The 27656-nt window shown below is 37.9% G+C and overlaps 1 protein-coding gene across 1 annotated transcript in view; it reads left to right on the forward strand.

Moving 5' to 3' along the window:
• The first annotated feature begins 1417 nt into the window (after positions 1-1417).
• LOC764722 overlaps positions 1418-27656 on the forward strand; it is an 83498-nt gene continuing 57259 nt past the window's right edge. Inside the window, exons 1-2 of the mRNA XM_001201179.4 lie at positions 1418-2302; positions 25195-25329. Coding sequence (XP_001201179.2) covers positions 1808-2302; positions 25195-25329 — 630 coding nt within the window. The 5' untranslated portion in view covers positions 1418-1807. The remainder of the gene's footprint in view (positions 2303-25194; positions 25330-27656) is intronic.

The following is a 27656-nucleotide window of genomic DNA, read 5'->3' on the forward strand; positions in this document are numbered from 1 at the left end:
AGTGTCCTAATATTAAAATTATGCAAGGAAACCCGTTTACTTGCTAGACTTCACTGTCAGACACTATTGAGTGACTGACTGACTTTTTTTTCTTCTTTGGTAATAACATACATAAAATGAGCTGTAAAGGGTATCTGAGCATTTGTCTACATCAATAACCCACTTCTCGTAATGGCCAAAATTAAACTGATTGAATCTTTTCGCAGCATAAAACGTATGACCATTCGGTACAATGGTCTGAAAATCAGACTATTACTTACCTGTCTGGAATCTCCGCAAATTGCGAAAAATTGAACAGCGTCGATTTTTTTTCCCCTCCTTTTTTCTGCTCCCATTTAAAATTATCAAAAAAAATGAATTCGGCGTTAATATTCATAATTGAATGACACACGCCCTAAATACTAAAACAACAACAACAATATACATTTGTGTGTGTAGCTCCTAAAGAATGCGATTGCATTATGAAAGAAACGCTGTGGAATCGATCAGAAAAGGTTGATCATCTAGCATATACGTATTGGTGTGTACTGCAAGGTTCTTGAATCATTAAAATGATAAGAAATTTGGCCCAGTCTTGGTAAAGTTACAAGCACTGTACACATAAAGATGTTTATGGGACTACGCACACATGCGCGACACGTGCGTTATGTCTATCAAGTCCACATAGATATAATAATTTACCAAATATATCAATTAGGAGGCGGTTTCTCGGCAAAATTTGTATGATCACGTATTAGTCAAAACATATTCTTTCACAAGATTGGTAATAAGAGCTTCCGTTAAATTTTTTGAGAGGGGGGCGTTTCCAAAACTGGTCTTTACCTTTAAGTCGATTCGACAACTAATAGTCGTTATTTTCCCACTTAAAGACATTTTCAAATCCCCTTTTTTAGGGAAGTTCTAAATTAGCATTTTCTTTCAAATGCCGATGGAATTTAACCTCTTCATTTTTTGGGCCTGCAAATGGGACATAGTACCTTTAACCCCTTTAGTAAAGTTTAATTCTTCAAATATTTCTCCTGCCAAGAACTGCAGTATTTCTCTACGCATCTATCTCGCTATTCCTCGAACTCACCCTGACTTGCCATTAGAAAATATAGGTCTATTCTTTAGAGAATCAGAAATGACGGAAGAGCTTGATATTCTTGGAGTGGTGAAAAGGTTCTAAATTCAATCAAACTTGTAAAGTGAAAATATTTTCTTTCCAGCTTATTGGTAAGAATATATGGAATCATTTGATATAAATGTCGCATCAAATAACAAATCATGACAAAACCATTTAGGTCCACCTTGAAACATACGCATCTTGAAACATTATATACAAGCCAGAGCACAACAAAAGAACGACATGACACACCCCTACAAACTGAAATCGACGAGTCCACACCTCTCTGTGAAACTTAGTCGCTATATTGTTGCAGGTCATATACATAAGTCGTTGATTCACTCGAGTAGCCGCCACGCACACACTCAACACGCATACAGGGCCAATATGGATGCACACCCCACCTCCTCCCACTCTCCTCGCGCACAATTATCATCCCAGCGGACTGATTGATACTGGCTGGCGGCTACACCGCGCTCGTTTGCACCTCATTATCACCTATCATTCCTGGTTATTTATTATTTTCTACCCCAACCTTGCCTGGATTACTATCATCGCAACCAACACCACTAAGTTTGCCCGTCTTCTTTCACAACCTGTATATATTTACTTGTCAAGATCACCGCAGGTCATTTCAGGAATAACGCAACTCGCATCATACATCGTCTTTGTTTGATTCAAAACACATATATTTTTGTGAATATGCCTTCAGTGTGCAGGACGAATACGCTTCGACATTTCGGGTCTGTTTCTGCTTACTTTTTGCTATATTTTTTCGTCGCGGTGGTCGACGGTGTCCCGCAGAGGACGTTGCGGGACCCCATCGCCGAGGTCGATCCCGACGCCGTTATTCTTAGGACTCGGAGTCACCAACAAGCTCAAAACAACGAAGAATTCACGTCGATAACGACGACGTCATCAGCGCCAGAAGCGTATGACCCTTCGTATTCGCTTAACTTTTTGGATGATGATTTTCTGCTCTTCTGGAATTTTAGCAGCGTCGACGAGGCCGACGATGAGGCGACGACGACCAGGGAGGTTCCGTCTGATGGTGAAGGAACCAACCTGGAGGATTTAGTACTGAGGTTAGAGGATGAAGCAAGGCTGGACGAGAGGGAAATGGAAAGAGAGGATCTGAGACAAGCTCTAGAAGCAAGGAGATCAAGACCATCATCGAGGCTAGCACAACCAAGAAGGGTAAGTAAAGCACGCTCTGGGCCCCGTATCATAAAGAAATGCAATTGATTCAAATCAATCGCAACTGAACATTAATCGCAACTGTGTACTTAGTTAATAGATAGGAATAGCTATTTATTTCAAGTTGCAACTCTTTATAAGACGGGGCCTGGTATAGATATTTTGTACCTCTAGATAAAAGGTCACATGGAGTAGAAAAATAAAAATATTCATCTATACATACTCCATTTTATTCGATTTTGACAATAATCAATGTCCAATGGAAATATTTTATTGAATGGTTCTACTTCTGATGAAAAATCGTGAGGGTATCTCATCCCATGTTTACGTTGTTACGAGCTTGTGTTTAATCTAGGGATGCAAAAGGGGATGTAATTATGTATACATGTACCACCCTTTGCAACTGTTAAAATAGTACTTTGTCATCACCACCGTCTACCTGTGATCATATGGAATATGTATAACCATGATAACAGACCATTGTAGTAAATAACTGGACTAGTACCGTAGAAACGAGATAGGTTAACATTTAGCGCTCTAAATAGGTTCGTCTTCTCAAAATCCCTTTCAAATTGACTATCTTCCTTTCTCACTCGCTTGCTCATACGGGTTTATTAGTAACAGATTTTGACGGTGTAAGTAATCTACTTATTATGTACCAGTTAACTAAACCTGTTAAGAAATGTCTTCTTGGGAAACTCATTTCATCTTGCAGATCAATCTTTTCTAGTTTGTAGGATGTTATATGAGTTCCATTGAATTCCCGTACAGTCGGTTAGATTATCAGAATAAAACTAATCTTTTAAGCGTGGGAGTGGGTTTCACAAAAGCTCTCTGAATCACGAATGACACAAGAATTTCCTGTTTTAGAGTAATGGGAAGAAGAATGTTATCATATTTACCAGAATCCTTTTCCTCTTATTTTCCCAGGTATTCCAAGTACTAAATCCTGATCGATAACTCCCATAACAAATCAAACAAGTAGTGACTCATTTCCGTTTTTGGCGAACCCATATCTCTTCCATATGATACAAAGTGAGTTATTAAACGGAATTTCTCAAATTTCATGGTCTGTCTATAATTGACCAGTTTATATGATTTCAAAGCATGGCCATATTTCAAACAAACTCGGACATTATTTAGGGGGAGGGCCGAAAGATGGAAGTTGGCCAGCATTGGGAACATCAATATCAAATTATCTGCTACCAACAACAAATTATTTCAATCTGGAGAGCAGAAATCCAGATTAACACCAAAATTGTTTAATTTTCAGGTTCTGGGTTTCTCTTTTACTTTTATTCAAGGCTATGTTAAAGATACCAGTAGTCAGAATAAATTACAAATTTATTGTTATCCTTTTAGTGATGGTTCTGTTTAATCTTAAAATAGTTCATGAATTGCAAAATAATCAATTAATAAATTACACATGAATTATTAGTGCATTACAGAAGTGATTTGTGATTTATCAATTTTGGTGATTATAGAGCCAACGGCAAATGATGAAAGAACAAGTAACGAGTGCAAGAATTGACACATGACAAGATATTATGGTACTATGTCCCATTTGCAGGCCAAAAAAAAATGAAAAGGTTAAATTCCAACGGCATTTGAAAGATGATACTAATTTAGAACTTCCCTTAAAAAAGTGGGGCTTGAAAATGTCTTTAAGTGGGAAAATAACGACTATTAGTTGTCAAATCGACTTAGGAGCTATAGAGCCAATAAGTAATAGTCTTGATTTTCAGACCATTGTACCGAATGGTCATACGTTTTATGCTGCGCAAAGATTCAATCAGTTTAATTTTGGCCATCACAAGAAGTGGGTTATTGATGTAGACAAATGCTAATGTACCCTTTACAGCTCATTTTATGTATGTTATTACCAAAGAAGAAAAAGTCAGTAAGTCACTCAATAGTGTCTGACAGTGAAATCTAGCAAGTAAACGGGTTTCCTTGCATAATTTAGATATTAGGACACTGCTAACGTTTAAATTTCACAGATAGGACATATATTCATAATTCTTGCAAAGTTCTACATAATTTGAGGTTGGCTGCAAAAAGGGACACAGTACCTTTAAGTCACAAACATTATTTACGGTGAGTGTTTCAAACGAAAATATCATTACAGGAGAGATGATCTTCTAAGTCAATACGATAAAGCGTATCCGCTTAAAACTATGTTAATGAAAACGTACAAATGCTGAAAACTATTTCACGGCACAATGAAAACAGTTGCCTGTCATTGATGTCTGTAATTGTGGTTTTAGTCCAAAAGCGGAAAGCGTGAAAATAGAGGATTCACAATGCACGCTTTCCAGTCAGGCCAGCCATGCCAAAAGGCATATCTGCTTTATGATTTGCTTTTTGGATTTAGTTCATATAAAATTGATCTAGTTTCGAAATGTTGCTTTGTTGCATACTGTCAGATAATATTTCAATAATATAAGTCTTCGCTAGGATACCTTATATCGGCTTATATTATTTTTATACTTACGACGGATATCTGTATTTTCTATTCCGTTTTTTTAATTTTTTTATTAAGATCGATACCTCCATGCATACGTCAGATATTATAATAATAAGGTATAGACCTTAGAGTTTACAAATAAACCTTAAAGCTTATCAACACTAGTGTGGTTAGGAGGGATTAGACCGCACAGCGAGGTCACTGACAGGTGGCTATCTCATCAACTCAGCTCTCAAATAACATAAGAAATAGAGGATCATGGGGGACCAACAGGCACCGATTGGGGAAGTCTTCTATATAGAGGGAGCAAGAAGCTACAAGTAGGACAGTGGGGCTTTAACATATCAGCATAGTAACCATCTGCTACAATCACTGGTCATCGTTTTGTTTTCGACAACTTTGAGCTTGAAGATTCGTTCAGTAAAGAGAATCGAAATAATTACACTAACAAATTAATATATGACGGAGCAAACCGTTGAACTAACGATAAGGTTATTTAATATACTTAGTAACTGTTTTCAATAGTGTTGCTTATAAAAGAAAACAAATGTCAAAATTTAATTTGATAGTCGTTGATGAAATAGATCCTACAAGGACTTCACGAGAAAAATAAGTTCAATGACAAGAGAAAATAGTAATCAATGACTATTTAAATAGTAAGTTCCCTTGTGTGAAGTTGTGTCTTAATTGGATGAGAGTTCTATTCTTTAGTTGGGTTTCCCTCCTTTCTATTAATAAAAGAATGTGAACAAGTGCGACCCCATCGGTGTAGTTAGTCATTGGAATAGAGCCAGCAACCTGTGATACGTGTGTTAGTCATCAGGGAGACAAAAGCAAGCTCTTAATCGCAAGTTGTAAACGGTTGCCGCTTCTGCGTACAACTTGTATTCGGTGATCTGACAAATGCTCCGGCGACATTTCCTATGGTTTTAATTCGTCAACTAAATTGATGGAACATGCTTCTTTTTTGCACACGACGTCTTGTCATTGGACTTATTTTTCTTGTAAATACCTTGTAGGATCCACGTCGTGGCATTATTTGCTGACATAGGCATGCATCAGCGAATGATGCAGCTTTTAAAGCGCCATTTATTAATACAAAATAATGACTGATGAAAAATCGGCAGTACAAACGTTGCTCTCTGAATCGCTGGCGTATGCATCAATGTAATAATGCTAGCAGAATGATTCCTCGTAGTAATAGGCATTATGGTTTGTGTTGCGATTGGGTTTAGGTTCAATTTTAGGCTAGGGTTAGCGTAAAGTTTAAATTTAAGGCGGAGCAATGGGCACTGGAGCATATGTCATAAAATCTATTACTTAAAATTGTTTCCAGGTTTTGTTGTTTGACAGCTGTCAGCCCCGTCAGTGAGTAGATTGTCTGAACATTTGCAAGAGCAAGAGAGGGCGCGCAAACAAATTCAAAAGAGAGATGGAGATTCATGACCTTAAGTAGTATGCACCCCCATTACGTTTAAGATTTTCAGGGTTTTACATTTTCTGAAGATCGGTCGTTTTGCTCCTTCAAGCGTATTGCTTCAGATGGATCTCGTAACTTTGCGTCCAAATAAATATTATAGCTTCATGAACAGCATTTTTACAGGGTAAGAAAATGTTTAATTCTCGTCGGTACGCTCCTTGGGCCTCAATATATTCTGCAGTGTAAAAAAGACATTTGTGGGAGCATTTGAAAGAAATCTTAAATTTCTGTTACCTTGTTTACTTCTTCCACTATTATTGAGCGAGAAGATAATAGAAATCCGCTGATATCCAAAATTAGCAACTCCACTGCCTAATATTCAGCAACAAGTTGCCAGAATAAACTCTTGCTTGCATCTTAGCTGTTTATTTTGGTGATGAAATAACATTTCAACGATACTAAAGTGTCCATTTGTGCTCGCTCGCTCCGTTTTCTCGCAACATCGGAAAAATATGATTATTCTTGGGAACGAGATGCCTGATAGTCTTCATAATCAGGCAGTGTCTATTTTGATGACGAGGTATTTAATATAGTGAAAATGTTTTTGTTTTGCGGTCGCTTCGCTCGACTGAATAGTTATGTAGATAAACAAGATTTGGCGAGGGGGGGGGGGGGGGGGGGAGGCGCAATTTCAGTGCTTTCCCCGGGTGCCGAAATACCTAGATACACCACTTCACTGACATGACTGACTTGTTTACCAGAACTTCCACAAGAACTTCTATAGAGGTGTTGTGGTCTAGTGGATAAGTCACCCGACTGTAGATCACAAGATACGAGGTTCAAGTCCTGCCGCGCCACTACTACTACTACTAATATTCCGCTTTATATAGCGCTTAAAGGCACACTGCCATACTTGTAGCTACTTGCTCCCTCTATATAGAAAACTTCCCCAATCGGTGCCTGTTGGTCCCCCATGATCCTCTTTTTCTTATGTTAAATGAGAGCTGAGTTAATGAGATAGCCACCTGTCACAGTGACCTCGATGGCTCCCTTCTGGCCCAGTAGTGGTGACGGTCTTTAATACGAAAGTCTCTAAGCGCTTTACAAATATACTATTACCCCGGTTATTGGATTTAACACTTGTCCGCACACACTGTGTGCACAATCTCCACTCCCAATGATGTCCTTTGTCAATACGTTAATCTACATTTGCCACTCTCCCAGGTTTAAATGTGCTTTAGCGCTAGTTACTTTGGCAGCTCGGCTTCAACCAGGGCAATATGTACAGCGCCATGACCGTCAGAGCCTGAGGGATACCGGCGCTATATAAATATCTATATTATTATTGAAGTGTTGGAAGCCCCAAATTTGCCAATATTTTGATGGTAAAATTTCACCTCGATTGCATCATAATGTGAAAGAGGATGTCATTTAAGACACACTTCTGCAAATATCCCCCCCCCCCAACCTGGATATACTCTTTTGGCCGTCAGTAGTTATTGTACAAAATCAGCGATTTGCAGCCGACAGTTTTTGCCTTAACTTTTAGCCTCATCACAACACCCTTGTATCTATTTCGATTCGTGTCATCAACCCTTTAAATTAAGCTATGGCATTCAGAATGAATCAAACGTGGCAAATTTGACTTATTCACCTGTGTACGTGACGCACACAGCAGTTAATTGAAGTGGAGTAGTAAATCACTATTTGAAAGGGGATTTTTTATTTTTTTATTATTCGAGTGAGACAAGAAATATTTAGAAAAGTCTTGAACGGGTGTAGGAATACCGAGATTGGCTCTCATACATGCTGAGTAATCGTGGCCTCAGACAGCAGTCGATAGACCTCAAGTTCAAGACAAGAGTTTCCGTCAATGTACAAGTCTACGTACCGTCTGGTCTACTTGCGAGATCCCCATCTCGGTTCACATTAATCTTAAAGGGCATGTCAAAGCAGTAACAGCATCTTCTAGACTTCGACTCGTGTAAGTCATGTGCGACTCAGCATTTAGAATTGATGAATTAAATGATTTTGGTACCTTTGTTTGCTTCATCACCATGTTGTCCTTTTTAACATGGATCCTCTATTATGTAGCTACATGGTTGTTGGCGTGTTAGATCCTTCACACTTCTCGATGTAATTTTTTTCTCATTTGATTTTTATGAATTAAATTAATAAATCTAATTTAATTTAAGAGCCCTAAGCACAAATGAACAGTAGACATGAACGTTATACAAGAAGTAAAATGTAATTCAGAATGATGAAATTTCGTTCTAGACTCTAGACTCGAGAATTCTCTTAAGATGATGGGGCAAAGAATATGAAGATCAATTGTGACAAAGATATGAAAACTAATGATATTGGATTATTTTTGTATTTTTGTCTTCTGCCCAAATCAAATTTGTAAACTATTTTACAAATTTTACATACCCCTATGGACCGCATTCCATGACCATTTCCATCATCAACAAGTGTCAAATACAGTATCTTCCTACACTATCCATGAGTGTGGTATATCAAAATGACATTGGAAACTGTCAAATAACACTTCTAGACAGGTCGGTACTTTTCTTTTTTTTTCTTTTTAAATCATCTGTGTTACCCTTCTGTGAATTGAGTACACACAGACTCACCGCAAACAACTTTAATATTTACATTAACAACTTTTCATGTTGTCCACTATAGTGAATGATTCAGTACTTTATCTTTACATAAATGATTATTGGTACTATACAGAAAATATACAGGCCGTCCAGCTGTCGCTTTCGCTCTTTCATCTTCACTTGTCATCCACTTTGTATTCATCTACGCCCGTCTCTCCTTCACTTTTATTCATCAAGTATCTCTGCCCTTTCGCTTCTTCCCTCCTTTCTTTTTCATTTCAACCATGCCATGCAAGTGCCACCCCTCTGTTTAATAATTTCTGGATAAGTCTCTGCATACAGTTCAAAGTTATATCAGTGTCAAAAGCTAATGTATATTTTTGGTGTATTTCGACAGCCTTTTCCCAATATTTGTACACCCCCCCCCTAAAAAAAAAAAAAAATAAATAAATAAAAAATAGTAATAAAAAAATAAAAACATAATGATAATGAAAAATCATAAATTAAGCCTTTATTTTGTTTCCTAAATATAGACAGATTAGTTTTAATGCCGAACAATGTTGAGTTAGTGGTCCATATCTGTTCCGAATTTTGGCCACACTAATAAATTATACAGTTAAACTTGTACTAAAGTATTTACTGCTTCGTTCGACCAGGGACTGTAGTTGATTATGTAGATAAAAAAAAATTTGGCGGGGGGGGGGGGGGGGGGCACTCAAATGGGAAGAAAAAAGATCTTTACAGGCAGGTAGTCTTTATGCACATGTTCCTTCAGTATATTCAGTAAACGTTTCAATGACAAACAGAACTCAATGAAAACTCAAGGAGAACAGTTCACGTGAAGCTAATTTAAAGGTATTGGGTAATTTTGTTTCTTTCATTTGTCGATTTTTTTTTGCCGCAAACTTCCAAAAAATTGACAAATCTAGACTAAATTCATAAATTTGTCGTTACGTTGGTATTTCATGACAACGAAAAATAAAATGTTTGATATTCGTTTTATAAGTGTAGCATCTGGTTAAAATCGTCCAATTGCCTATTTATCGATCTATCGGAGAATTTTTTCATTAACCTGCACTTGCTAATCTCCATCCGTTAAATGGGTACCCGGTAGGATGCGACCGTCATTGTTGGTCAAACAGTTTTTGAGCATCAAGTAACGCCTGGCTGTATGCTCCCGAGGGAGTGGAGATTGTGCATACCAGGGGCGGCCGAGCAACTTCCAAAGTGAGGGGGGACCCAAAAAAGGGCACTTTCTGGAAAAAGGGCACCTACAAAGGGAAATCTCAAAGCGAAAATATACAATTTTTTTAGACATTGGTATATACCCCTACACTGTGATTACATTATCAGGGATGATTTCAATATTTGTTTCACTTTATACTCCATAGAAGATATTGCTTTAATAAGCATTATACTTTGCAGCTGAGTGTGATGGTCTGAAAAATCTATTTGCAAGCGAAGAGAATTTTAACGATTTCTGAGGCCGCAGTGCGAAAAAATAAACATCTTATAAAGAGGAAAAACCCAATCCTGATGGGATTTTAAGCACACTCTCATAATGCAAGGGGATAAGCTTTCACATCTCAACATCGTCGTGAACTAGGAGATTTAACTTGAAAAAGACTTAATACAGGGTAAGATTATTATCTTAACCGGGGTAATGGGGTTAAATATAGCCCACTTAACCCCCTTCCCATAGTCTCACTCATCCACATTTAGCCTTGCTTTCAGGCAGATTCAGCTTACGCCTTACTTTCGTAATGAAGGTAACTATTATAACTAGAATTCCGTTTTTGGGAAGTAAAATATAGACTAGTGAATACCATCGCTATGTTTTTGTTCGCATCCTTCCCACGGTGTATTAAAGTTTTAGAAAGTTTAGATGGTCTGTTGTTTATTTGACTATATCGAATTTACAGTCTAACCCGGCAATAAAAACTACACAAGGGAAACAGATAATTGGGCCACTGTAAAGAGATGGCCTTTCAAAACAGATTCCAAAACACACATAAAGGGAGACAATAAAAGTGACCGTTATAAACATGTGGTCTCTATATTTATAACGGTCACTTTTATTGTCTCCCTTTATGTGTATTTTGGAATCTGTTTTGAAAGGCCATCTCTTTTCACCAAGAGTGTAGAAACAAAATATGGATGTCGTCTGACAGCTAGTTAATAAATAATATAGGGAGATCGGTGGATCATGTATGATTAATGAATTCCTCTTTACACGATTATATTATATATATATATTATCATATGAATTTCTGTTGTGATTTAATTATCTGTTATATATGTAAACCATCACGGGAGATCTTAGACGGGAAGGGCAGATGTGTTGTCAAACATTTCATGTACTCCTGCGAAAATGATCTTCACATTTATAGCCAGCCCCCCCCCCCCCACCCCCACCCCCCCAAAAAAAAACACACATACAGCACGTTCTGACTAAGCTAGGCTTAAACATTGATAATGAAACCCCTATCGTAACATGTTACCAGAGATATTCCGAATAACGAGATGGTAATGATGTAATGATGTTAATAATAATGTTAACATTTTACCCTCGTCCAAGTGTAATGAATCCGTATATGACTGTGTCTTTTAATTAATTGTATTATAGGGAAGATATGTACGCGAAAGGAAAAACAATAGGCTGGCAAATTTGTTGATAAGTGGTGAGGGAGAGACTGATTTAACCCCGCTGCCGGTAAGGTTCCTTTAACATACTGCAATTAAAAACGGTAATGATATAGGGAGATTACCGCCCCAAAATTTGTATCATGTTTTCGAAGTTAAAATGAGCAAGTGCAAGTACAGGTGAGAGAAAGAGAGAGAGAGAGAGACAAAGAGAGAGAGAGGAACAGGAAGGGAAGAGAAAGAGGAGAAAAATTAAAGATAAAGAGAGAGAAAGATAAAAATAGATAGATAAATACATATAGAATGAGAGGGTGGATCCACAAAGCTGCCTGGGATATATGATTAATGGGATATTATGCTAACTAATATAGAGCACTAGTAGTAATGTTTATAGTCGTGAATGTAAAACCAGACGAACAAAACTAAAAGTCATGGACAAACTCAAGCGAGGGCTGTCTTTTTGATTAAATTCAATGTCGGAGTCAACGTTTAAAGTTTGGTGCTTTAAGTCCACGTTATTACCTTAGTATTGTGACGTCAACACATAACCATTGACTTGTGCTTCGAAATCATTGTACAGAGAATCTTATTATTTATAGAAATCCTAGATTTACTGGAGTATATTCCCCAATGTAGACTGAACTCATACATTATTTCTTTGACGCAAAAATAAATAAGGTTTGTCCCGAGTCCAAACTTTTCCATCCACAATCTCATTTAGACCAGCAACCGGACTTGATCTATTTGTATACATTCACAGGAAAAAGATAGGAAGAATACTCCTATTTTAAACTTTCGACAAACTCCGTGATCAATACAAGTACGGCACATCCTTAATAATAAGATGTGGACCTCTTTACGAGCACGATGTTGAAATATATTCGTTGACAAAAGCTATTTAATAAGAAATGATAATGAATTTCAGAAAGAATTGTTTCATTTTTAGTCTAAAATATAAAGCAAATATAATACCATTTACTGTAGCAGTTCTAACTAAATCTATTTTGATAATTGTCCCTCGAGTCGTACCGCGATAATCAGATTTTAAGAGCCATTTAGATCGTGCGTGCGGGAATTGTTTTAGTCATCGACAACTTGACCATGTTAATCATTTCGGAATAATACAATTATATGACATTATACATGTAGTACAGTTTGAAAACATGGGTAGTGACGTTGCAATGCTATGAACATAAATTTAAAAATTACAACTAGATGAACAAATAAAAACGATGAATTAATCATATACAAAACTATATGACAGTTTGTCAACATTTCCGAATCTTTATTCGATGGTTCCAAACCGACTATAAAACATATTGTAAAACTGAAGTTTAACTGGGTTTGTACTAAACAAAATGACCAAATGAGACAATGCATATTACTTTAAACTTTGAATTCAATCATAACCAATTATAACCAATTCAATTACATCCAAGAGTAATATGAGCAGTCTGTTGTCGTTTCAACCCCGACCCATATTGTCTCCATGGCTTTTAACTATCATGACATTTTTGTCGCTTAAAAACCTGTCTTCTATCTTTGAATAGTATTTCACGTAATTGAAATTGGTTCTTGATGATTTGTTTTATGTACTGTTCCCTGGAAAGAGAGTGAGGATACGAGCTATAAATGTAACTATCATAAACTCTCGTCTACGCCACTCAGCTGACGACAGTTAACTAATCACTTATCTTCTCGTTTATATTTCTCGTTTATATTCTTTGAATAAAGATAAACACGGACGTCTTCATCATTTCTCATTATTGTATAACCTTTAAAAATTGTTTTTTCCGTTGATGGAATTGCGTTTTACAAAATGAAAGTTTTATAAACTATACTTTTCTGTGTAGAGACATCAGACATTGATTCGTCGTCAACACTACAGTCTTTCATGGCACTCCACTGACGACAGTCATCTAGTCATTTATCATGTGGTCAGCTTTTAAGTCAAGATTAAAACAAAATCATCTCCAAGCAATAGTTTTGCATTTGCTGAAACTGCCTTTCAGTTTCACGTATTTTACTTTCTGCGGAAAGACAGTAAGTTGATTGATTGTGTATGTATTTTTGTCAACACCGCTGCTTTACACGGCACTCAACTAACGACAAGTCGAAAAGTCGTTTATCTTCGCCTTCGGGTTGATTGAATAGGGTTAATGTCATTTGATGATTGATTGACAGTATCTAGAATGAGGTATCCATATCAAACAGCTGTAACTGTTCAAGATTCCATAGTCATCCCGGCTTCCGTCCTGCTCCTGAACTTGACTGCTGCTGAAAAATGGAACAAGAACCTGATACATCTATTAGTACTCACATGGAGGGACTAAGGTGCCATTGCACTCCAGTCTTACCTTCAAGACTGACAACAGCTCGACAACAGGCCAAAGAGAAAGTTACATTACCCCGAACTATTGGTCGATTTGGAGACGTTTAATTGACGGTGTTACTGGGGTATTGGTTGGAGATCACATCAATCCGATAGGATGTTGAATAAACATCACTTTTGGCATTTACAACGCAGGTTGTTAAGTGAATCGATTTTACCATATATATATTTGTTGAAATATGTTACTTATTTATTTAACATCTTATTCATTTAATATAATTAATTCAAACAGTTCAAAGGCAATTTCATAGCGTTTTCAAGTGATAATTGGAGCGGTTTTGATTGAATGTGTCTAAATATTCATTAAAGCAACTTCAACCAAAACTGCATTAGGCCTCTGCTTCTATTGTTTTTTCATTTAAAGAAACGGCATGTATATCTTCATTACTTTAGATATTCGCCACATGTTCCCTATAATTGCTAATTTGGGTTCTCCGCTCTTCTCAAAACAGTCATTATTAGTAGTGATGCGCCGGAATTATCAAAAATTTTTTTTTTTTTTTATCTATAGGAAAAACACACAAAAATTAACTGAGTTAAAATGACAAGTGTCTAATAACACAAATAACAAGTTTCTTCAACTTTTGCATGTTATCTGTCATTGATTCGTTCTGTAAACACATACTTTATTTCATTGGGACAGCTCTTCTTGAAGGAGAAAAAAGAATATAAGAGATATGGGGCAAAAATTTGCCTACACTCATTAAACTGTCGTATTAACTTCATTTTATTATAAACTTTCCCATTATATTATCGCTTTAATTTCTCATTTATTATTTGGATATGGGAATTCCCTTATCTGATAATGATGTCAGGCACCTTTTAAGAATAATGATAATAATAGTGAATACCATCTACATTTTGGCCGTCCTTTTGAAGTCATGACAACATGACAACAAGAATGTCAGATGGTGTTCTATGTTAATTTTTGCAAACTGAGTATGGAGATCTGCCAAGTAAATTCGTTTTTATCCGTCTATTTCATGTTTATGTCAGGTCTGGGTCTAGTTGCAAGAACTTTGTTAGAGCGAGGAGGATATTCTTGGTTAGAGTCAGCCATGTCCCCCATCCATCAGAAAAAAATGATTGCGTGCGAGAGTCCGCTTTAGGGGAATTCATGCACTCTATTTATCATTCTGTCTTCACAACCGTTCTTCTTTCTCTCTGTTTCTAACTTTCTCTCTCGATCCCTCTTCCTTCTGCTGCTCCAGATCACTCCACTGTCTATTTCTCTCTCTCTCTCTCTCTCTCTCTCTCTCTCTCTCTTATCTCAATTTCTCTCGTCACTCCTCGCTTTCTCTCTTTTCTCTAGTCATCTCTCTCTCTCTCTCTCTCTCTCTCTCTCTCTCTCTCTCTTCTGTCATATGTCTTTCTATCTCTCACCATCCATCTCCTTTTCGTCACTACCTCTACCCCTCTCTTTTTGTTAATGAATCACCTTCTTTATATAGACCTATACATCTTTGAATTTGGATTTAGAAGATTTCAATTTCCTTTTAGAATAGTTTGCGAAGGATTCCAGGATTCCATTTGAGGCAATATTCAGAGGCAAATCGTTACCTTGTCCTACATACACTGATTACTAAAGTGTACCAGATGGACTCGTCTTAATTAATGATAGATTTTATTATCGTGAAATATGAATAAAATTCGTTTACACTTTCGAGGTAATATGGAATTTGAAGGGCTTGCTAGAATAGCCTTTGATTAAAACGTGTGTTTCCCGTAAAGAATAAAAATCGAACGAAGCTAAATTATAGCGAAGGCCACATACATATTGAATCTGACTTATTGAAAGAAGCGGCTTTGAAACGTCTAGTCATGTTGTATTTGGTATACTTGTGTGTATAGCCTAGTTTATAAAGCAACATCAACTTGCCTTAATAAATGACAATGATTAAACAACAATGATTAAACAACAATGATTAAACAACTGTCAATGGGGCATGACCGGTTTATTGGCTAGGAGCGCGTCTTAAAGATAAAGTGAGTTCTGGTTTAAAAAAAAAAAAATTAAAAAATTAAAAATTAAAAAATTCTCACAAAATCTAACGAAACTTACACTGAATGTTCAAGATTACAAATAAATGTCATGTGCCAAACAATTTTGGAAGAAAATGTATACTGGCTGAGTATGGAGCATAGAAAGATAAGGAAATCAAGATAGTACTAGCCCCGACACCATTTGTGTTGTCCCATATACATCTTTCTGTGTACAGTGAGTGTTACTTTACCAAGACTGTGCCAAATTTATGATGATTTTGATGACTCCAGAACCTTGCATTACACACCAATACTTCCATGCTATATGATCAACTTTTCTGATCCATTCCACACCTTTTCTTTCACAATGCAATCGCATTACCAGAACTCACCTTTAACTTTAACTAAATGGTAGCAGGGGGGGGGGGGGGGGATTGGTGAGATTTCGGCACAGATTTGCATCAGTCTAAAAACAATAAAGTCAAAACCAACGTACCAATATATATAAGGAAAAAAAGTGCTTATTTGTATCACTGTTGGCTCTAAAAGATGTAGTGCCTACACGGCCTGAGGCTGGCACATGTACATTTACTTCTCCGCCATGCAGTGAGATTCGGGGACCGTTCGTGATGGATTATGGAGTGGATTTAGAAGTTGATGTTCAGCAGAGGATGGCAGATGGGGGATCCTCATTCCTGTCGCCGCTTTGGAATGGTGGCATAGCCAGTCTTGTCCACAAACGGCGGAAAAAAACATTTAGTATTTAGATGCTAGAAAGTTATAGTCTACTTACTTTGTTTTACAGTGTATGAATTGCACAAGAGATGCAATATGCATATATAGGGCACCGGTTTTGAAACATTATTGAGTTTTGAAATCGGAAGCACCCGTATTCGCTGATGGCAATAAGGTATCAATAATCAACTAATCCCGGGATGTCTCAAAGGCATGACATGATGAAATCCCCATTTGACTCATTGTCCAGATTAGGAGTACATGATTGTGTATATACCGGGGGGGGGGGGTACTTAGATTTGATTTGGACGGGGGGGGGGGGGGGGGTACCGCTCAAGCCTCGAAACCCCTATCCATTTTGGGGGGATTTTTCTCGAAGTAAAGCCTATTTTTCACAATTTTCGGGTGTTTGCCATGCAAACACGAACATTTTGGAAATTTTGAAACAGCGGACCCAGTTTTAAGGATTTTTTGGTGGAAAAAAGGTGACCCATTAGAGCGGCATCCCTCGAATGTCTCAATATGTGGGGATATTACCATACATATTCAAATAATACCACCTGCTCGTAACAGTCAAATGAACCAGTCTCATATACGCTGATGGACTTTATACACATGTTGTATGGAAATTGACTCTCAGGGAGGTATGGGTGCAAATCCCTTGTGAACCCCCGAATAGATCCCCCGAGCTAAAACATCCAGGGGGTTAAGATAGGCCAACATATTTCTCCTTCCGCAAAACATTATATGATGCGACATGACATATCGGAGTTTTGGTTAGCTATATACTTTAGATGATTTGCTTGAGTTATGATCTCATCTGACAAGCTGTCACAGTTGTCTTGCATTTCGAGTGATCCAGAGGAGGGAAGGGGTGTGAACCCCTCTCCCCGGCCCGCCATAAAATTCCATCGGAATACGCACAATAGTTGTCTGAAATACGTGTACATTTGAGGATTTTTGTTTTGCCTTTTAGAAAACTATACCTAATCGTGTCGGCTAATGAGGCCTGACACCCTACCCATTGCACTCCCCAATTCAAGAAGTTCTGGATTTAGCCCTGTCTGATTCTATGTGACTAACAGTTTATGACACGGACTTAACTCCTTACATGATACATGGCTGGGGAGGGGTGCAGAACTATTACTTCTGTTTCGTGGCGTTGGCATCTGTGTTATGTTTTAGAAGTTTCTTCTGCTAAACTTATTCTACTGATAAAATACCCATTCCACGAAATTACAACAAAAGCAATTCATCTGTATTTGTAATACGTATGTTTCAGAGTTAAACTTTTCAAGGTATATGTCTCATTTGCAGGCCAAAAAATGAAAAGGTTGAATTCCAACGGCATTTGAAAGATAATACTAATTTCAAACTTCCCTAAAAAGAAAAGGGGGGAGGGGGCTTGAAAATGTCTTTAAAGGGAAAGTCCACCCCAAAAATAAGTTTGTTTCGATAGAGGCAGAATAATAAGAAAATCAGGTGAGTGAAAGTTTAAGCAAATTCTGAATGAAAATAAGAAAGTTATGAATTATTGAAGTTGTGATCAATCAAATACAAATTGGCAACTCTGTGACTTATTATACGAGCTCTCCTTCATTTGCTTTGTGCATAATATTCCATAAAATCATGTTTTCTTCGTTATTGATGACGGAATATTTGTTCCGTGCAGGGGGAGTATAGAAACATATTTGCAATTATTATATTTAGGGTGCATGTATGGTTGAAATTTTTCTTGAGGGAAAATGAAAATTTAAGATTTTTTTAGTACTGAGCAAATGGAAGTTGAGCTCGCATGATACGTCATAGAGTTGCCAATTTGTGTTTGATTGATCACAACTTCAAAAATCCTAACTTCCTTATTTTTAATCGGAATTTGCTCAAACTTTCACTGACTTGTTTCTCTCATTTTTCTACTCCTATTAAAACTAACTTAATTTCAGGGTGGACTTTCCCTTTAAGTGGGATGTTACCAATACAATAAGTAATAGTATTTTCAGACCATTGTACCGAATGATCGTACGTTTTGTGCTGCGCAAAGATTAAATCAGTTTAATTTCGGCCATTACAAGAAGAGTGCGTTATATTGATGTAGAAGGCAAAAAGCAAGTCAGTCATTCAATAGTGTCTGACAGTGAAGTCTAGCAAGTAAACGGGTTTCCTTGCATAATTTGAATATTAGGACACTGCTAACGTTTAAATTTCGCAGATAGGACATACACATGCATATTCATAATTCCTGCAAAGTTCTACAGAATTTGATGTTAGCTGCAAAAGGGACATAGTATCTTTAACGTCAATACAAAACAAAGGCTTTATTTTTTAGTAAGATCAAAAGTTTAACTTTGTGTTTGTCATGTCATTTTTTATGTCGGTGTATTTTTTTTGTTAGATGGCAGCGGAGCGTATTCCCAAATTGGGGGGGGGGGGGGGGGGGAGGGATGGCGAAGATCAACAATTTTTAGACATTGGTATATACCATTACATTGTGATTTTAACAGTTGCATTCATTGGAGGTGTGAAAAGGACACCCATCATTGATGAAAAGTGACACCTTTTCAAAGGGAAATGGGCATTAATCTGAAGTGGAAAAGGGCACTTATGAGATAGGAAATGGGGCAGAATTGAAAAGGGGCACTCATCAGAGATGAAAAGTGGCATTTACTACAAAGGAAAAGGGGACACTTGTAAAAGGGGCACCTCGCAGATTAGAACAGGGGTAATTATCATAGGTAGAGGAAGCATTTAAAGGGGCACTTATACAAATACGGAAAAGACACCTAATAGAAATAAAAAGAGACACCTTTCTGAAGTAAAAGGGAAACTTTTCCTTTGTAAAAAAGGGCACTTCGGGGGCACTTGAAAAAGTGGGGAGCGCTGCCTCTGTAGAAATATCATTATCATTAAACTCCTTGATATCTGACCGAATAACTCGTGCATAAGAGCCAACCCAAGTTCCCAACACTATGTTTGTATGTAAACAGGCACATATCTTCCTGTATCCCAATAAAACCTCGAACATCCTAAATTAAAAGAGCGATAAGTATATTTGAGGCTTGTAAACTAGAATCCACTTGGGGGGGGGGGGGCGCCTTAGCTAGGTGTCCGCTGTCATAGATCAGTTGATGCTCTTTAACGGCCATGGTCATGTCAAAACACACTTTGTAATGTCACCAATTCCACCGGTTACCCCAATACATCACTCTCAGAATTAGAAATGATCTGTCGTTTATTCCTAAAGGGCAAGACGTCATCGATGACGTCACAATCCATGCATGATATCACGTCGGATAGTAGCAGCAGCAGCCATCTTGTATACAGATGTCCACCCCATACTGAATGTGTGATTTTTTGTTGGTACTGAACAGTTTTTATCGCTTCATACTGACTAAAAAGTGACCTTTTTTTTATTCTTCTCCTTAATGTAATAAGGGGGGTGCCGCATTATTGTATTCATATTTGGCAAAACAGACCACATAATTGGAAGACAAAGGTGATATATCAAACTTAAATTGATGAGATTTGTATAATCAACGATTCGAACACAGGCGCGACTCGACCGAAGAAAACCACGGACGCCGTTGCCTCGTTACATAAGGGGCGTATAGTTTTTTTTTTTTTTTTTTTTTTTTTTGGGGGGGGGGGCGTACAGTAGGGGCGTATTTGTGAACAGCAAAACCAAGTTTTAATGGGGAGGGAGACAAAAGAACAAATTTATCCAGCATGTGAGCCTCCAGCATCAATTTGTATAGGCTCGAATACACATCCCCCACCTTTTCAACAGGAGACCAACTAAAAAAACAATGTGTAATATAGCATACCGTGACCCGACATCACCTCTGGTAATGATTTATTTTCTAAAAAGATTATAAGGTTATGATTAGGGTTTGAATTGAGGTTTAGGTCAGGTTTAGGGTTAGGGTTAGGATTAGTTTTTGTGTCGGGTCCAGCGTTGAAGTCGGGAAATTTGGTTAGTTTTAGGATATTATCTCGCAGGAGGTGTGTCCCAATATTACAGTAACTATAACTATGGTTACCGTCAAATAGTGATTTGTGAACGCCCCTTTAAACTGAAAATCAACACGCTTCTCGATTTTGTTTAACATCGCTCATGGTTGACGTGATGTCAGCGGGTGATTTTGAGTTGAAACCAGTTTTGCTAACACGAGTCATATTCATTGCCTTGAATAAGAGCCAAACTGGAAATGTTGCATTAAAATGAGTTCATGGTAAACCTCAGATACGTTTGGGAATCTAAACATTGCAAGGAAAGACTGGAAAGAATTTTGCTCTCGACCTTCTGATGAATTCAAGTCGACAAGGGACGAAACATCTGGAAGTCGAAGGAAATGAAATCAGAACACAAAGAGTTTATTTATTTCTTGACGTATCAATCGTTTGCAGACACGAACAAATATTGGGCCTATTTAGGCAAATCCCAGGTATCGGTGCGTGTTCTATTCGCTACTATAAATAATGGTGGATGGATAAAAGAGGTAAAGATGGAAACTTTCTGTTAGCTTGATTTGTGCTTGATAGAAGCTCTAGCATGGCTGTTAACTTTATATAATCATCAGGTACCAGTGCAGGGATTGCATACTTGCAAAGGGTCTACGACACGCAGGGTAGCCCATATACATTGTGCCCCTCCCCCGCCGTCGTTTGGCAATTTCTCGATACGCTACTGGTTATACTAAAATCTAAACATAGTTTAGACTTTTTCCAGGGATAGAATCAATAAGAAAATAGTAAAGACGAAGCGAATTAATTTCCAAATAATTTTTGAACAGCAAAGAGTGATACTTTGTTCCATATATTGAATATCACTTATACAAGTACGGCATGTTGCCATCACTATTATCGTGATTATTCTTACATAGATGAATATACATAAAGAAAATGACCTTGATATGCTGCATCATGAGGAGAAAGACTGAAATAAAATACGTCATTTAACTGCACTCAAGATCTTGAGACATTTTGCATATTATAACCCTCATAAACTCCAAGCTATGTTGCGTGTCTGTAGCGATGTTACGAATGTGAGGGACGCAGCATGTCTGCGCCCTTGACCTAGTTACTAAAAAATATGTACGGTTACCTCATTCGAAAAAGAATACAAATCAAATCAAGCCCCCAAAGAACAGAGTAAAATAAATGTAATGCATACTCGTTATTTCATGTGCTGATCAAGCCTATCCCTCAAATTAGTCCATGCGCCAGTAAATCAAAGCTACGTTTGAACTGTTTATTTTTCATTCGCATTTCGAACGATGCTTCAAAGATCACGCCAATTATTGTGTGCAACGGGCTTACTGAAACTTGGTTTTCAATGACTGTTTGGGTCGTTATCTGATACTTTACGTTCCGTCCATTACAGCGAATTTAGTTATTTGACGTTAACTTGTAACGTCACAAATGCAATATCCGTTTATGCCCAGTATACAATTCTATTCATATATCCGAAAGACGTGGGCGATTCACGCCCAAGTTGCGTGAACTATTATGAGCGCTTTGACAGTGAGACGGTACCTTCCGTTTCTACTCGACCGAATGAACATAACCGATTGATAACACCCGATGGCAATGGAAATACCAAAAGTCTTTTTCTAAATTCTCTTCGAGTTCCCAATCTGCATGCGAAGATTATTACAAGATTATTTCAAGTTGTGAGTTCTTTCACACTTCGCAAATGGGGGATGATGGGAGAGAAAGAAAAAAAATATAAAGAGAGAGAAAAAGAGAGAGAGAGAGAGAGAGAGAAAGAGAAAGGGAAACAGAGATAGAGAAAAGAGAGAGAGAGAGAGAGAGAGAGAGAGAGGGGGAGAACCCCCCCCCCCCTTTCCCACTTCCCCCTCATCCTCCCGACCATGGTTATAGTTATAATTACAAGGTCAGTCAGTCATGATCGCATTCATGTTTTCCCTCCTGTGGCATCCACGCCATGCCACAAACACTTCCTATGTGAATGAGTACCTTCTCGTGTCAAGAAAATAATGTCAGGAACTACTACAAGCGACTACATGTATCTATCCATATGATTGTTTTATTGATTATCAGAATAACGGAACTTCTTTCAAAACCAACTTGATTTCATTGAGGAATAAGGGTGTCATTGTCTAACAGATATTTGAGAATAGGTATTCGTTCACCTCTTCCTCTTTCGTTCTTATTTTTTGCAGTAGCGTTTTATATAAATATTTGTAAATTTAATTATTTTATCTATTTTTGTATTCATTTATTGAATATATATATACACCCCTGTATATAGTATTGGCAATACTTCAACCTAAATTCGCAAAAATCAAATATATGCCCAAATGTTCAATGTTGAAGTACATTCGCGGTATCTATTCAGGCCGGATCGATATGATAATTATTAAATTAACCATATATCAATTAGTAGGCGGTTTCCCGGCAAAATTTGTATCATCACGTATTGGTCAAAATATATTCTTTCACATGATTGGTAATAAGAGCTTCCATTTCATTTTTGGAGAGGGGGGCGTTTCCAAAACTGGTCGATACCTTTAAATACGAATTGTATAAATATATTGACTGCTTTGAGAGGCATCGCTGTTTCTACAGGCTCAAGGGGACGTTACATCATAGCAGGATGATTGACATTGTCAACCTTACTATAATATCAGCAAAAGAAAAAAGGGGTTCAAAAATCGCCGCAATGAGCTTCAAACCCGGGAGATTTGTGTACAGTGCGCTTTCCGATTACGCCACACCGAATAGTTGCTCATACTAGTTGCACATTTCTTAGCTACGATGCTGACTAGTTTTGACGAAATAAACCGTATATTTATGATGTCAAGGGAAGACCATGTGCGCAGGCGCAGGTATAGTTAGTTCGTAGGACCAAGAAGTTACCAGCAACTTCTTGGTAGGACAAATTAGCCCCCGGCCCCCTGACCCCGGGTTTATAGGGTTTAAATTTGTGGACATTGGCATTAATGTATTTGTCGGTAATCGGTGGCCTCTACACCACCTCCCCCACCACTGAAAAAGTCTAGCGACGCCCCTGGCTGGAAAGTTGCCTGAACGATCATTCGGGAATCGCAGACACAAATCACTGTATGGTATCCGCGCTCGCACATAACAACTTTTTACACGTAAACCTATGGGGATCTCAGCAAAATGTATTTATGCGGCCTGTTACCCGGGGGCAACGGGCATCTTTCTCATTAACTATTGCCCTTCATCCAGGTAACGGGCAATTGTTCGTTTGTTTACGGGCATGGTTAAAATCACGACTCCAATTTCGACCTATCAGATGACTAGATTTATTCAATATACCATAAACATTCAATCATGTATGACTTACTGAAATCACACATAAAAACGGATTTGAGATGGCTAATGGCAACGAAAGGTAAAATTATTTACTTTAAAAAAGGTGAAAATGTCAGAAAATGCAAATAGAAACTTTAAAAATGTTGCAGGTTATGCATCTCGGCAAGAGAACTAAATTTCAATACAAGCCATGCATGATTAATGCTATTTACTGCTTTGCTTAGTAGATAAACTATTGTAAAACTGTACAACCTCATAAAGCATTCTTCGATACAACATTTCAATAAATCATTTAGATTCACTGATTTTGATGATCATTCTCTTTGTTTAATATGTAATCGCATCAAGAAGTCATAATTCTGAATGATTCATTTGGTATTACTACTTCACCCACTAAATCTTTGAAATGTATGGAAAGTATACGGACAATTTAATTCTTAGATTGCAAGTTGTATAAATCTTCTAAAATATTTCTTGATTCTTGATCATTCAAATTTATCAGATCTAACATGAAACCCTGTATTACCATGTATGTCTTATTTTAAACCACTTATAGTACTCTGGGCTCGTTATGCACTGTGTGAGGTATGATTATTTCAAGCCCTCATTTTGAGGTTAGTGGAATTTTTCAATACATTTGTTCCTTCTAATTTTCACAATACAATGGTTATATAATCTATACGAACTTAAAAGATGACATATTTGACAGCATGAGGGGGGGGGGGGGGTATTTACAAAGGTGGGACGTCCATATTTTTATGTTTATTGAAATGCATTTCATCTTGCAATATCTATTTATACAGGTAATGTACGACACTCGTATTTGTAATAAAGTAAAGCGGCATGGAACCTTTAACATACAGAGCAAATTATATGTTATAGTGATTGGTACCCTTTGATTGGGAAAATGACTTATGTTACAAAACGAGGTCACTGTACATCTACACCTAATGCAGATTATGTTACGTGATATCTGATAACACTATACCTAAATATTATATATATAATTATATAGAACTGATTGATAAATCAATAGTGTTACATGTATGTGTATCGCGCTAAACCTTTTTTTTTAAATTAAAAAAACAATGTTATTTTTCAAAATGGTATGCTTCACTTACTGCCCTTTTATATGTTGTCCTGCTATATCTAGGTGATTAATTTACCACTTCCCTGCATGCATTTGAACAATGGAAATTGAAGTATGAATACTCCATTATGGAAGTGGCGTTGTAGCACATTTTTGCGTGGGCTATTAATATTATTATCATGACCATTATTATTATCATTGTTATTACCATTTGCTGTTTTTAACAATAAATCTCTGTAATTTTGTTTCATTCACAGAAAAAGCCTAAGAAACGGAAAGATCTACGGAGCGAGTATACTCCACTAAGTAACAAACACAAGAAACGTCTTCTTGATATGCATAATTCATACAGAAGACGGACTCCCGGCCCAGCATCTAATATGGAGGAAATGGTAAGTGGTCTTAATAATAATAATAATAATTATAATAGTCGCATTTGCATTGCGCTTTACATTGTAATTATTATTTCCCCGGTAATATTCCAGATTTTGTCCAATTTTGTATTTTTCATTCTTCTATCCACTTTGTCCTCCTTTCTTAAAGATACTATGTCCCTTTTGCAGCCAACATCAAATTCTGTAGAACTTTGCAGGAATTATGTGAAATTTAAACATTAGCAGTGTCTTAGTATTTAAATTATGCAGGGAAACCCGTCTACCTTCTAGACTTCCCTGTCAGACACTATTGAGTGACTGACTGACATCTTTTATTTTTAGGTAATAACATAGCTGTAACTGGTGCATGAGCATTTGTCTACATCCAGATCTCACTACTTGCAAAGGCCAAATCCACACTGATTGATTCTTTGTGAAGCACAAAACGTACGACCATTCGGTACAAGGGTATGGAAATCAGACTATCAATCACCTAAGGGTGATTGCAATCACTTAAGTCGATTCGACAACTAAAGGTCGTTATTCTCCCACTAAAAGCCATTTTCAAGCACTTTCGTTTTGAGGGAGGTTCAAAATTAGTATTGTCTTTCAAATGTCGTTGGAATTTAACCTTTGGCCTGCAAATGGGACATAGTACATTAATGCATCCCACACATAGCGCGGTACTCCACTAATCGCGCGAGCTTCGAAAATGCACCCATCGAAAGGTAAGGTAAAGATCAAGGAGGTATTAGCATTGAGGATGTGTTATTTTCTCAGCTAATTGGGCGCCCGACACGGAAACAGTAAAGGCAGTGGATTACCCCGGTCATTGGATCGATTACTAATCGGCACTATCTTGTGCGGGATATTCCGGTCACGCGCCATTTTACAAGCGCACATAATGCCTATCGCATGTACCTTGCACATCCAACCAGATACCCATTTAAAACCTAGGTTAAGAGTGGCAAATGTAGATAGACCTATGTAGATGATTTCATCCATTGAGAATGCACTGAAACGATTGGCTGGGGGCGGTAGGCACCAGTATTAATCCTCTTTCAGATATGCAGCGGTAGAACAAGATTTTTTTTACAATGACGAGCACGTCTGACCGTTAGGCAGTAAAAAGCCCGTGAAGGGCCCCAGGGGCAACGTACGGGTCCCGTGCGGGCTCCAGACGGTGCCCGGGCGATCTTTTTCTGTTTATTTTTTCTCTACTCATGCCTAAGTCACATTTGCTTTACGGCTAGGATACGGCGGCCGTACGCCCCCGAAATCGAGAGATACTTGCGGCGGCCGCAGAAGATCTGTGGTGGCCTCAGAGTCACCCTAGGGCATATTCCTATCTTTTCAGGCCGTACGGATCGCTGTGGGATTATAACGCGGAGTTATAACTGTTTTCATTTCTAGTTTTGCCGTATACGATTAGACACATCGTAGCCATGCCGTAGAGCGGTTCCACGGCGACCGTACGTCTGGCGTACGATGGCCTTGCGTTGTATATACTCCAGGGGTGAAGCGGTAGCATCAGTCTGGCCTCACAGTAGTTGTATATTCCCCCTTAAGCCGCCTTGCGGGCACCTAGCGGTTACCTTGCGTCTGCCGTAGTATTTGTCAAAAACCTACGGCCGCCACAGGGACGCACCATGGACCTACTAAGGCGACCGTGCGCAGTGGCGGATCCAGGGGGGGAGGGGGGCTGCCCCGCCCCCCCCCCCCCCCATGGGAAAAAACACGTGTAAAAAACACGTGAATGACACAAAATGTCTGGTGAAGGGGTACTTTTCGTGCGACAAAGTCCGGCCCGAGAATTGTAAAAAAAAAAGGGGTGTATTAACTTTTCACCTGGAGATATCTTTAAAAAGGGGGTGTTTTTTCTTTTTTTTCTTCCATCTCTTTGGACTCCTGAGAAATTATTCCGAATTTAGGGGGGTACATTGAGCATTTTTCATGATTTAGGGGGGTCTCCAAGGCAGGAAAAGCCCGCGAAAGGGGGCTTCGGAAATGTTGGCACTCCTCAGATAGGGGGTGCTTTCATAAAGAGGGAACAAGCATATGCGTATCCTAAATAACACTGAGTGGGGGGGGGGGGGAGGGGGTCAAAATGGTATATCAAAGCATTTCATTTTGCACTCATAGCAGGAAATTTGTGGGGATTGTTTCATTTAGATCCCTTTTACATTGCTTGAATTCCGCTTTTGGGTCATTTTTGTAATTTAATCTGATGGGTGAAAGACGAAAACAAAAGCTTCAGTTCGTCTGTTCGATTCATAAATCATGTTCAGTGCATAAACATTTCATGATAAGTGATTGGTGGTATAAAGCTGATCATCATATCACAG

Source organism: Strongylocentrotus purpuratus, unplaced genomic scaffold (genome assembly GCF_000002235.5).
Source record: "Strongylocentrotus purpuratus isolate Spur 01 unplaced genomic scaffold, Spur_5.0 spur5_scaffold_8, whole genome shotgun sequence".
Classification (NCBI taxonomy): Eukaryota; Metazoa; Echinodermata; class Echinoidea; order Camarodonta; family Strongylocentrotidae; genus Strongylocentrotus; species Strongylocentrotus purpuratus.